Source organism: Microtus pennsylvanicus, chromosome 1, assembly GCF_037038515.1.
Source record: "Microtus pennsylvanicus isolate mMicPen1 chromosome 1, mMicPen1.hap1, whole genome shotgun sequence".
Classification (NCBI taxonomy): Eukaryota; Metazoa; Chordata; class Mammalia; order Rodentia; family Cricetidae; genus Microtus; species Microtus pennsylvanicus.
In genome coordinates, this window is record NC_134579.1 from 75,472,980 (window position 1) to 75,485,598 (window position 12,619).

At 38.4% G+C, this 12,619-nt stretch overlaps 1 gene segment (V, D, J or C); it reads right to left on the reverse strand.

The window, feature by feature from the left end:
• Positions 1 to 1,293: 1,293 nt before the first annotated feature.
• LOC142844550 (immunoglobulin lambda variable 6-57-like) lies at positions 1,294 to 9,580 on the reverse strand. The segment is given in 2 exon segments: positions 1,294 to 1,700; positions 9,506 to 9,580. Coding segments are annotated over 2 exon segments (453 nt in total).
• Positions 9,581 to 12,619: the final 3,039 nt, after the last annotated feature.

Here is a 12,619-nt window from a genome sequence, read left to right on the forward strand (position 1 = left end):
TAATTAAATGTTTTATTTTTCTAATTCCAACCTTTACATTATTGCCTCAGTTTACTCTTAATGTTTTCCTCACTCTTTCCATCAGGAACTCATTATCTTTATCACAGAAAGGGGAAAGATGTCAGAAACGGGAAAATATATACTATAATGGTTTATAATTCAGAAAATAGAAAATTGCATTAAACTGAAAAAGTGTTACGAAGAAATTGGGTGAGTGAGTAATCCATCTCTCTGTGGTAATCACTATTTTCATTCTGTTAGTAAAATAAATCAGAAGATGAGTAAAAGTTTACTCAATTATTTGACCCATCTGTTTCCCTTCTCACTGTCATTCAATATATGCTCAAATGTGGTGCACATTGTATTTAATCAATACTTGGTTATTCTGACCTGAACATAGACAAGCTATATCTATTCAGTTTTTCTAACAAGGTATCTCTGCATAGGACCTTAATCTGAAGACAACGCAAGACTTGAATTCAGAGAAATCCACCTCCCTCTGCCTCTAAAGTGCTGGGATTAAAGGCTTGAGCCATACTATCCAGTGATAAAACTATTATTAATACAGTGTTTGAGGTTTCATATGGCCCTTCACTGAGATTGCTTTGTCACTTTTCACTATTCCAATACCATGCTCTTCAGAGCTTTACAGATGGATAGCATGAAATGGAAGAACTCCATTACACTTGCATGTCTACTATATGAAGGTGTTAGCATTTACATGTACACTAGGTCTTCCCTTAGCAATACATTATAGCTCTTGGTTAAGTCTTCTACAAAGTTATATAATACAGGATTTGTCATCATTAACATATGACCTTATTATCAGAATAGTCACTTGAATTCAGTACTGTTATTTTGTTTAGCAATTGTGAACAAAATCTCTGGGTGATAAAATCCTCATTTTTATGCCTTAATGAAATAAGAAAGAATCAAAACAAGGGTCTACTTAACCGAACAACCTCTTGAAACAGTGGCCAACTGTGGCATTTCCCATGTGAAATTTTGCACTACAGAGAGTTAGTGATGTCATAAAGAAGGGAAAACAGGAAAATACATAAGTGACTCATGGTCACAGATGATGCTAAGCTCATCAAACATGTAGGAAGTCTATGACACAAAATGTCAGTAATATTGCCCTCAAAAATTCCTGTTTTCAACCTTTCATACTCCATGGATCAACCCTAAATGTGTAAAGAGCTCAGCTACCCATATGAGGAGGAGAAAGTAGAATCTTGCACTGAACCTAGAGGAAATTATGATGTGATGTGGCAATTCCAATAGCACTACTTTTTAGGACACATGAAACAATAGTTTTTCTACACGTGATTTCACAGCTGGTGCTCTATGGAGTTCTTGTCTTACTTCCCCATGATTCTCAGCACTGTGTCTATAGCCACTACTATAAGAAGACTGGCAGTAATAGTCAGCCTCATCCTCAATCTGCAGAGCAGTGATGGTCAGCGAGGCTGAGTTGGAGGAGCTGTCAATGGAGCCAGAGAACCGATCAGGAATCCCAGATGGTCTTTTATTGTCACCATAGATCACATTGGTAGGTGGACTTCCAATGTGCTGCTGGTACCAGTGCACATAGCTGCTTCCAATGTTACCACTGCTGCGCTTGCAGGTGATGGTGACTGTGCTCCCAAGAGACCCAGACACAGAGCTTGGTTGAGTTAGGACAAACTGGGCACATGACCCTGTTAAAAAAAGATAATAAAAATCGATAAAATCAAGGAAATCTCATTCACAAGGAAGAATCTAAGCCAAACATTCCAAGCAACATTTACTCTCCCAGAATTTAACAGTCCACTGACCTGTTAATTGATGAAGGAAAATGAGGAGTAGTGGAGTCCAAGTCATGGTGAAGACACTCAGATTCTTCTTTCTGAGTTCATTGTTCTAACTTACGCTGGGTGCCCCTTTTATCTGACTCTGTGATTCTATGTGCAGCCTGGCTCCATGCAAATACCCCTCTTCCTTGGGATGTACAGGCTCCTCCTTTTACTTCAGATTGGGTGTCACAGAGAAGTGGAAAGACTACACATGCAGAGGACGTGAGCTCCACCAAGTGGCAGGATAGAAGAACCCAAAAGTGAAGGGAAAATGTCAGAAACTAGAAAAACAACACTCCATCAGGTGAGCAACTACTAGGTCCCTTACCCCTGCAAACTGTGAGATAATTTGGTTAATCATATATCCCTATCTGGACTCCGAGTGGAAAGTAAATTATCCATTAATATTATCCTGTATATGTCAACTGAGGAAGTGAGTAAACCACTTTATTTTGCATAGAGAATCAATGGTTTGAGAGGCACACCTTTTTTTCCCGATCACTTGTTATTGTATATTGGTCATTTCTATATAAGAATTTTTTAGTGTATTGGAGTTAAGAGTGAATTTCAGCAGTGCTTGTTGTTCCTGTGTTTGTTGTTCCTGTAGAGAAAGAAATTTCATTCCTAGCAACCTTGCCAGACAACTCACACCATCCTGTAATTCCAACACTAAAGAATCAGACACTTCTGGCCTACTCAGATACCCAGACACACTTGTTATCACACAAGAAAGAGTGCATACATGGTCAATAAAACGACTGACTACCATCTGCTGTCCACATATTAAGTCCAATAAAACAGTGAATTAATAGCTGATGATATTTTCAACGTGAATTCTAAAAGAATCCCTAGTCTAACAGTTGAAAATTTATACTGTTTTAACAATCTATCAACAGAGAACAACATATAAAATTGTATATGCTGAGACTTTGTTGTTGAACTTGAAAATATTTAGTTTCTGATTCTTTTTGCTTTACTAAGTATGTTCTGTCCATAAAATCATTAAATTTTTTGTTGATAGAAATGTATTTCTTCTGACAATGACTCCAATAGAATAAAAAAGGAAATATGAAATGGAGTTATGAGTTCACTACTTAGGTAGTGAATGAGACCACAGAGGAGCTCTTGGGGAATATTCTTCAATAGCATCACTATGTATGCAAGTGTGGGGAGGGAAGTAGTAGTTTCTGAATGACTTGGTCTTGCCAACAGCACTGTCCTGGCATAATCAGCCCACCTCTGTCCTCTAATGGGCATAAACATATCTATGCGAAGTATTTGTGGATGAAACTACATTTTCCAGGGAAGGTATTGAAGTAATGTTAAAAGAACATGCTTAGATGGAAAAGTAAAAGCAGGCTTTTTGAGACTGTCATGCCTTCTTCCTAGAAAAGTCTTCAATGGGAAACAGTGAGAAATCACAGGGTTGGGCATCAACACAGAAGCAGTCTGATAATAGGGACATTCAGGGGCCCTATAAATTACCAAAGGCAGAATCTGTTCAACAGACATTTGGTCTTCTCCAATTCTAAATGCATAATGCTCGATGGGGAAAACAACCCAACATAGGGAATGGACACCAAAATGCCAGTTAATGAACCTTGGGGTAATTTCTGGTACCACTGACAGGACACCCCTTCCCCCACAACAGATTAAGCCATGATACCAAAGCCAAATTCAGAAGGCCTAGTTTGGTCCCATGCAGTTTCCCCAGGTGTCAGTCCAGATTCTGTGAACTACCACTAGCACAGGTCAGCTGTCTCTGTGGGTCTCCTGAACTCCAGGAGCTCAGCCCAGTGCTTGGCTGTGGATCACTGCATCTTCTTCGATCAGTTAGCTAATGTAGATTCTATGATGGGAGTTAGGGTGGTTACTAATGCGATTACAGGGAAAGGCCAGTTAAGGCTTCCTTTCCACTATTGCTAGGAGTCGGCTGGAGTCGTCCTTGTGAATCCTTTGGAGTTTCCCTAGCACCAGATTTCTCTCTAAACCTGTAATGGCTCATGATATCTCATTCATTCCTCTCCCTCTCTTGGTCTCAACTTGGTCATTTTGATCTCTCCGGTTCCCATCGCCCATCCCCTGCCTTCTACCCCTGCCTCGTTTACCCATGAGATCTTGACTATTTCCCTTCCTAAGGCCCTCATTTTGTGTTCCTCTTAGTGTCTTCCTTTTTACATAGCTTTTCTGGGGCTGTGGATTGCAATTTGTTTATCCTTTGCTTTACTCTAATATCTGCTCATGAGTGAGTACATACCATGTATATCTTTCTAGGTCAGGGTTATCTCACTCAAGATGGTTTACTTTTTTTAAGTTACATCTACTTGTCTGCAAATTTCAAGATGTCACTGTTTTTACTTCCACTTAATATTCCGTTGTGCCATAATCCTACATTTTCTTTATCCATTCTTTGGATGAGGGACATTTAGGTTGTTTCCAGTTTCTGACTCTTACAAATAATACCATTTTGAACAGAGTTCAGCAAATGTCCTTGTGTTATGAGTGTGCTTCCTTTCGGTATATGCCCACGACTGGTACTGCTTGACCTCGAGGTAGAAGAGTCCCAATTTTCTGAGAAACTGGCATACTGATTTCCATAGTTTACAAGTTTGTACACCCACCAGCAATGGAGAAGTGTTCTAATTACTCCATATCCTCTCAAGCATAAACTGTTGTCTATGTTTTTATTCTTCTCTATTTTGACAGGTGGAAGATGATATTTCAGAGCTTTTTCTTTATTTGAATTTCACTGATGGTTAAGGATGTTGAACGATTGCTCACATGTCTTTCAGCAATTTGAGATTCTTCTGTTGAGTATTCTCTCCTTAGATCTGTATTCTACCTATTCATTGGATTAGTTGGTACTTTTATGACTGGTGTCTTGAGTTCTTATGTTTTTTGGAGATTAGTCCTTTGTTTAATGAATTAAACTATTTACTATCTGCTAAAAATACCCAAATAAAATTAAATTTGTGAATAATTATACAATTGTGTTATATTTGTATAATATAACTGAACTGGCAATGCTGCCACAAAGATACAAAGACAATCATTGGTGAAAGTCATCTAGGAGACTCACAAAACATTATTGGAAATTGCTATTGCTCTTGGTAGCCCAACAGAGGTGGAAGTAAGTCTTTATTGCTGAGGAAACCATGAACTCAGACAGGGTTCAGAAGTCCCTAAGATGGAACTGATGTAAAAGCCTTCTCCTTGCAGATTAGCATTTTTGCTGCTGGAAGGTACCTTGCAAACTTCCAAAGGATGGAAACAATTATTAGTTCTATATAAGTATTACACTTATGAATGGTAATAGTGACCAGCATTTCACAATAACTCTAGAGGCACAGTAGTAGCATACATACTTTGTAGGTATGCAGTAAATAAGTTGGAAATCATTCCTGACAGAGAAAACCTAGCCACCTACCTAGGCCTAAAGAAGTCATGGATCTTGAAGGAAAACCTAGCAATATACTTTACTAAGCAAGAATTATCCCTAACGTTATCATAAATATTAGTTCTTATATCCACAGGTAAGTGTAGTTCTTATAGACATCATAGACACCACTTTGTAGCAGATAGATACCAGTATAGAAAACCACAATCAACCAAATGGACGAAATCAATAAATCTCTTAAAGAATTACCCCTCCCCCCCAAAAAAGAGAAAAACTGACAGGCTAAGAGAACTCTTCAAGATCTGAAAATAGAAATAAACGGAATAAAAACAAACACAAAGTGAGGAAATTCTAGGGATGAAATATCTAGAAAATCAAACAGATGCAATCACCAGCAACAGAATTCGAGAGTTGGAAAGAAAATTTCGGGCATTGAAGATACAATAGAAGAGAATGATCAGTAAATGAAAATGCAAAATCTAAAAAACTTCCTAGCACAAAAAAAAAATTCAGGGAGACTATGAGAAGAGCAAACCTAAGAATCATAGAAATAGATGAAGAAAAATCCCAGCTCAAAAACTCATAAAACATACTAACAAATTCACAGAAGAAAAAATTTCTAACTTAAAGAAGGACCTGCCTATGTAGGTACAAGAAATTTATAGAACACCAAAGTGATTAGGTCAGAAAGGAAAATCACTATTTAACATGAATGTTCAAAACTAAACACACAGAAAGAAAAAAAAACTATTTAAAAAACTACAATGGAAAAAAGTTAAGTAATATATAAAGTCAGATATATGAAAATCAGAGACCCCAAAAGTCTGAAGGCCATGGATTGATTTCTTACATTCTCTAAGAAACCACAGATGCTAGCCCAGGCTACTGTACCTAACAGAACTGTCTATCAATCAAAACATATGGAGAAAGCAAGATATTTCATGACAAAGTCAAATTTAAACAAAGTCTAATCACAAATACAGCACTACAGAAGGAAAAAGAAGAGAAACTTCAATCCAAAAAAGTTAGTAACATAAAAAAAAAACACATAGAGAGTAAATAATCTCATACCAGCAAAACTCAACGAAGGGGCAGACAAACACACGCACACGCACATTACTACCACTACTACTACCAGTAACAAAGCAAGAAAATTAAGAATTACCGTTCATTAATAGTTCTCAATATCAATAGACACAATTTGCCAATAAAAAATCACAGGTTAACAGAATGTATATGGAAAGAGGATCCACAATTCTGCTGTGTACAAGAAACACACCTCAATGTCTGTGCTGCTGGGGTTATATGTAGGAAGTGGTCTCCTGCGCCCATGTGCTGTAGAGTACTTCCCACTTTCTCTTCTATCACGTTCAGTGTGTTCAGACTGATATTGAGGTCTTTAATCCATTTGGACTTGAGTTTAGTGCATGGTGATAGATATGGATTTATTATCATTATTCTACAGGTTGGCATCCAGTTACGCCAGCACAATTTGTTGAAGATACACTCTTTTTTCCATTGTATACTTTTAGCTCCTTTATCAAAAATCAGGTGTTCATAGGTTTGTGGGTTAAAATCCGGGTCTTCTATACGATTCCATTGGTCGACTTCTCTGTTTTTATGCCAATACCAAGCTGTTTTCAATACTGGCTTTGGGAGAACCTAGGCAGTTTGAATGCTCACCTTACTAGGCCTGGATGGAGGTGGGTGGTTCTTGGACTTCCCACAGGTCAGGGAACCCTGATTGCTCTTCGAGCTGATGAGGCAGGGGGACTTGATCGAGGGAGGGGGAGGGAAATGGGAGGCGGTGGCGGGGAGGAGGCAGAAATCTTTAATAAATAAATAAATAAATAAATAAATGGTTGGGAAAAAAAGAAAAAAGTGTCAGACATAAATTAAGGAAAGAAATTATACTCAGCTGTTTGATAAACTGTAAACCTTTGCTGTTGCTGGCTTTTGTCTTAAATAAAGCTTTTTTCTACTTGCATTTTAAAAAAAAGAAACACACCTCAAGCTCAAAGACAGATGTTATGTAACACAAAGGGTTGGATAAAGATTTTTCAATCAGATGGATCTAAGAAAAAAGCTGGTATAGCTATCATAATACCAAGCAAAATAGTCTTCATACTGAAGTTATTCAAAGGATGTGGAAAGTATAGGTCATATCATGAAAGAAAAAATCCACTAAGATGTTGTCTCAATTCTGCACATCTATACACTACGTGAAAGGGCACAAACATTTGTGAAAGAAAAAGGATTCTACTGTCCATTCATGCTGCCCTGTGAAAGTTCATGGAAATCCCTGACACAGGAGCCATCTTCGGTGTGTCCTTTTCTCTCTTAACACAAACAGTTTTTCTCCAAGTTGTTCCCCTCCATACTGATCCTCACCTGATCTGTCTACTTTTTCCTCACTGCCATGGTTTCAGCAGAAGACATGTTTGCACATAATTAATTACATGTTTTACCTTTCTAATTCCAACCTTTACATTATTGCCTCAGTTTACTCTTTATGTTTTCCTCACTCTTTCCATTAGGAACTCATTATCTTTATCACAGAAAGGGGAAAGATGTCATAAACGGGAAAATATATACTATAATGGTTTATAACTCAGATAATAGAAAATTGCATTAAACTGAATAAGTGTTACGAAGAAATTGGGTGAGTGAGTAATCCATCTCTCTGTGGTAATCACTATTTTCATTCTGTTAGTAAAATAAATCAGAAGATGAGTAAACGTTTACTCAATTATTTGACCCATCTGTTTCCCTTCTCACTGTCATTCAATATATGCTCAAATGTGTTGTACATTGTATTTAATCAATACTTGGTTATTCTGACCTGAACATAGACAAGCTATATCTATTCAATATTTCTGACAAGGTTTCTCTGCATAGGAATCTAATCTGAAAACCACGCAAGCCTTAAATTCAGAAAAATCCACCTCCCTCTGCCTCCCAAGTACTGGGATTAAAGGCTTGAGCCATACTATCCAGTGATAAAACTATTATTAATACAGTGTTTGAGGTTTCATATGGCACTTCACTGAGATTGCTTTGTCACTTTTCACTATTCCAATACCATGCTCTTCAGAGCTTTACAGATGGATAGCATGAAATGGAAAAACTCTATTACACTTGCATGTCTACTTTATGAAAGTTTTAGCATTTACATGTACACTAGGTCTGCCCTTAACAATACATTATAGACCTTGGTTAAGTCTTCTACAGAGTTATATAATACAGGATTTGTCATCATTAACATATGACCTTATTATCAGAATAGTCACTTGAATTCAGTACTGTTATTTTGCTTAGCAATTGTGGACAAAATCTCAGGAAGATAAAATCTTCATTCTTATGCCTTAATAAAATAAGAAAGAGTCAAAACAGGGATCTACTTAACCAAACAACCTCTTGAAATGGTGGCTTCACCCAAGTGTGGCATTTCCCATGTGAAATTTTGCACTACAGAGTTAGTGATGTCATAAAGAAGGGAAAAAATGAAAATACCTAAGCGACTCATGGTCACAGATAACGCTGACCACATCACACATGTATGAAGTCTATGACACAAAATGTCAATAATATTGCCTTCAAGAATTCCTCTTTTCAACCTTTCTATACTACATGGATCAACCCTATATGTGTAAAGAGCTCAGCCAACCATATGAGGGAAGAGAAAGTAGAATCTTGCCCTGAACCTGGAGGAAATTATGATGTGTCAATCCCAATAGCAATACTTTTGTAGGAGACATGAAATAACAATAGTCTTTTTCAGAAGCGATTTCACAGCTGGTGCTCTATGGAGTTTTTGTCTTACTTCCCCATGATTCTCAGCACTGTGTCTATAGCCACTATAAGAAGACTGGCAGTAATAGTCAGCCTCATCCTCAATCTGCAGAGCAGTGATGGTCAGCGAGGCTGAGTTGGAGGAGCTGTCAATGGAGCCAGAGAACCGATCAGGAATCCCAGATGGTCTTTTATTGTCACCATAGATCACATTGGTGGGTGGACTTCCAATGTGCTGCTGGTACCAGTGCACATAATTGTTTCCAATGTTACCACTGCTGCGCTTGCAGGAGATGGTGACTGTGCTCCCAAGAGACCCAGACACAGAGTTTGGTTGAGTTAGCACAACCTGGGCACATGACCCTGTAAAAGGAAGATAATAAAAATCAGGAAAGCCAAGTAAATCTTATTCACAAGGAAGAATTTAAGTCAAACATTCCAAGCAACATTTACTCTCCCAGAATTATTTAAGTCCACTGACCTGCTAAATGATGAAGGAAGATGAGGAGTAATGGAGTCCAAGTCATGGTGATGACTCCGAGATTCCTTTCCTGAGTTCAGTGGTCTGACTAGAACTGGGTGCCCCCTTTTTATCTGGCTCCGTGATTCTATGTGCAGGCTGTTTCCATGCAAATACCCCTCTTCCTTCTGAAGTAAAGGCCCCTCCTTTTACTTCAGATTGGGAGTCACAGAGAAGTGGAAAGACAAAGCAGAAGACGTGAGCTCCACCAAGTGGCATGATAGAAAAACCTGAAAGTGAGGGGAAAATATCAGAAACTAGAAAAAATACACTCCTAATGCAACCATGTTTTTTCATCAGATGAGCGACTTCTAGGTCCCCTCCCCCTGCAAACTGTGAGATAATTAGTGAAGTCACATATCCCTATCTAGTCTCTGAGTGGAAAGTAAATTATCAATTAATATAATTCTGTATGAGTCAATTGAGGCAGTGAGTAATCCACTTTATTTTACATAGAGAATCAATGGTTTGAGAGACACACTTTTCTTTTAGAACATTTGTTATTGTAATAATGGTCATTTCTATGTAAGAATTTATTAGTGTATTGGAATTAAGTGTGAATTTCAGCAATGCTTCTGTAAGTGTGTTTGTTGTTCCTGTAGAGAAAGTAATTTCATTCCTAGCAACCTTGTCAGACAGCTCACATTGTCTTGTAATTCCAGCAATAAGGAATCTGATGTTCCTGGACTACTCAGATACCCAGACACACTTGTTATCAGACAAGCAAGAGTTCATACATGGTCAATAAAAGGATTGACTGCCATTTGCTGTCCACATATTTTGTCCAATGAAACAGTAAATATATAGGTGCTGAAATCTTCAATGTGAATTCTAAGAGAATCCCTAAGCTAACAGTTGAAAATTTACACTATTTTAACAATCTATCAACAGAGAACAACATATAAAATTGTATATCCTGAGACTACGTTGTTGGACTTGAAAATATTTAGTTTCAGAGTCTTTTTGCTATACTAAGTATGTACTGTCCATGAAATAATTAAATTTTTGTGGTAGAAATGTATTTCTCCTGACAATGACTCCACTAGGATAAAAGAGGAAATAAGAAATAGAGTCATGACTTCACTACTCATGTAGTGAATGGGACAAAGAACAGGAAGTCAACCACAGAGGAGCTCTTGGGGAATATTCTTCAACGGTATGACAATGTGTGCCAGTGTGGGGAGGGAAGCAGTGATTTCGGAATGACTTGGTCTTGCCCACGGCACTGTCCTCTCCAGATCAGCCCACCACTGTCCTCTAATGGGCATAAACATGCCCATGCAAACTATTGTGGATGAAACTACATTTTCCAGGGAAGGTATTGAAGTAAGGTTAAAAGAACATGCTTAGACAAGAAAAGTAAAAACAGGCATCCTGAGACTGTCATTTCTTCTTCCTAGAAAAGTCTACAAGGGGAAAACAGCTAGAAATCACAGGGTTAGGCATCAACAGAGGGGCTGTCTGAGAATTGGGACACTCAGGGGCCCTGTAAATTACCAAAGCCAGAATCTGTTCAACAGACATTTAGTCTTCTTTAATTCTAAATGCCTAAAGCTGTCACTGTCCCCTTCTCTACAACTTCATCTGTCTTTCCTAGCCATTTAATTCTTTGTCCATGGCAGAAGATGGCCTTGGAAATTCCCTAAACAATTACCTACCAGCACACCAGTTACATACCTTAGGTTCTTCCAACTAGGATTAGAGATGAGCTCATCTATAGGTCCTCTACATGACTGAAAATCTCAGAAAAAAACTTGTAAATAGCCATGGCCATGTGGTACTAAAATCCCCTTTCAACACTAAATGATAGTCATCCACAACTGCATGATGGGAAATTCAGTCATCTCCCACCTCCACTGAAAATATGAAGAGTAGGGATTTGGGTTCTGAATGAGCAGGCTGGAAGGTGATTTCAACCTTGAGACCCAGGGCAAAGGCTTTTGCTACCACTCTTTAGTCAACCGATATGGTAAATAGGGCCCACAAGGAACTGATTCCTTTTCTACCTCATTAAGCACTAAGCATTTCTGCTTTTGTTTTATATTTTTGAGGTTTTTTTGGGGGGAAGGGTTGTTTGATACAGGGTTTTTATGTAGCTTTTGAGCCTGGCCTGGAACTAGCTCTTGTAAGCCAAGTTGGCCTCAAACTCAGATCCTACTGCTTCTGCTTCCTGAGTGCCTGGTTTAAAGACATACACCACCACTGCCAGCCTTGCTTTTGTTTTTTAATATGCTGTGGGAATCATTGGCTTCTGAGACTGTTTTGAACTTTAGATTTTACATAGACATGATAAGATTTGGAATTCAGTAAGGCCATGGGGTGTTAAAGAGTCATCTCTCACTTCAATATAAGTCAATAGAAAAGACTGCCTCCACTTCTTTCTAGTGTGACAAAGAAAACAGGTACTCACCCCTATGTGGGGGAAATGTCCAGAGGATGCTCTGGTAAAATGCAGAGGAAGAGAAAAAGATCTGTAGATGGTCCAGTGTATCTTATGCTGTCCACACTGGGACTGTAGCAGCAAGACTCCCCTACACAGTGCCCTTACCCATTTGGGATTGCTCAGATTCACAGGCTTTTCTAAAGGAATACAGGAAATTTTTTTCTTTACTCTGCTTAAATTAAACAAGTCTCCACTGCTTTGAGCAGATTCTGGCATGTGCTGAGAAAAAGATGGACCACTTTTTTCTAGGTGGATCTTAAGAAACTGTTGCAGATTTCTGATTTCACTAAGTACTTCCTCCAAATGTTTTCCACAAAGGAAGTGCTGTCAGGAAAGGTAGACAGGGCTGCATTAAATGCAGCAGAAACCACTCACTACTGTGGAGCAGGAGAAAAGGAAACTGCTAAGCTTTCAGGCTCTGAAGGCAGACAGCCAATGAGATAAACAATGCCTGGTGTGGAGGGTAGTCAGAGAAATGTAAGTGCCCAGCACTTTGGAGCCCAGAAAAGCATGAGTGAATTACCAGCACTGAAGACTTAGCTATAATGAATGTATTTGTGACCTGGTTCTTCCCCATTGGGTTAGAAAGTGTGTGATTGTGACTGACTCTCTGAAGTTTCTACAAGAGACTA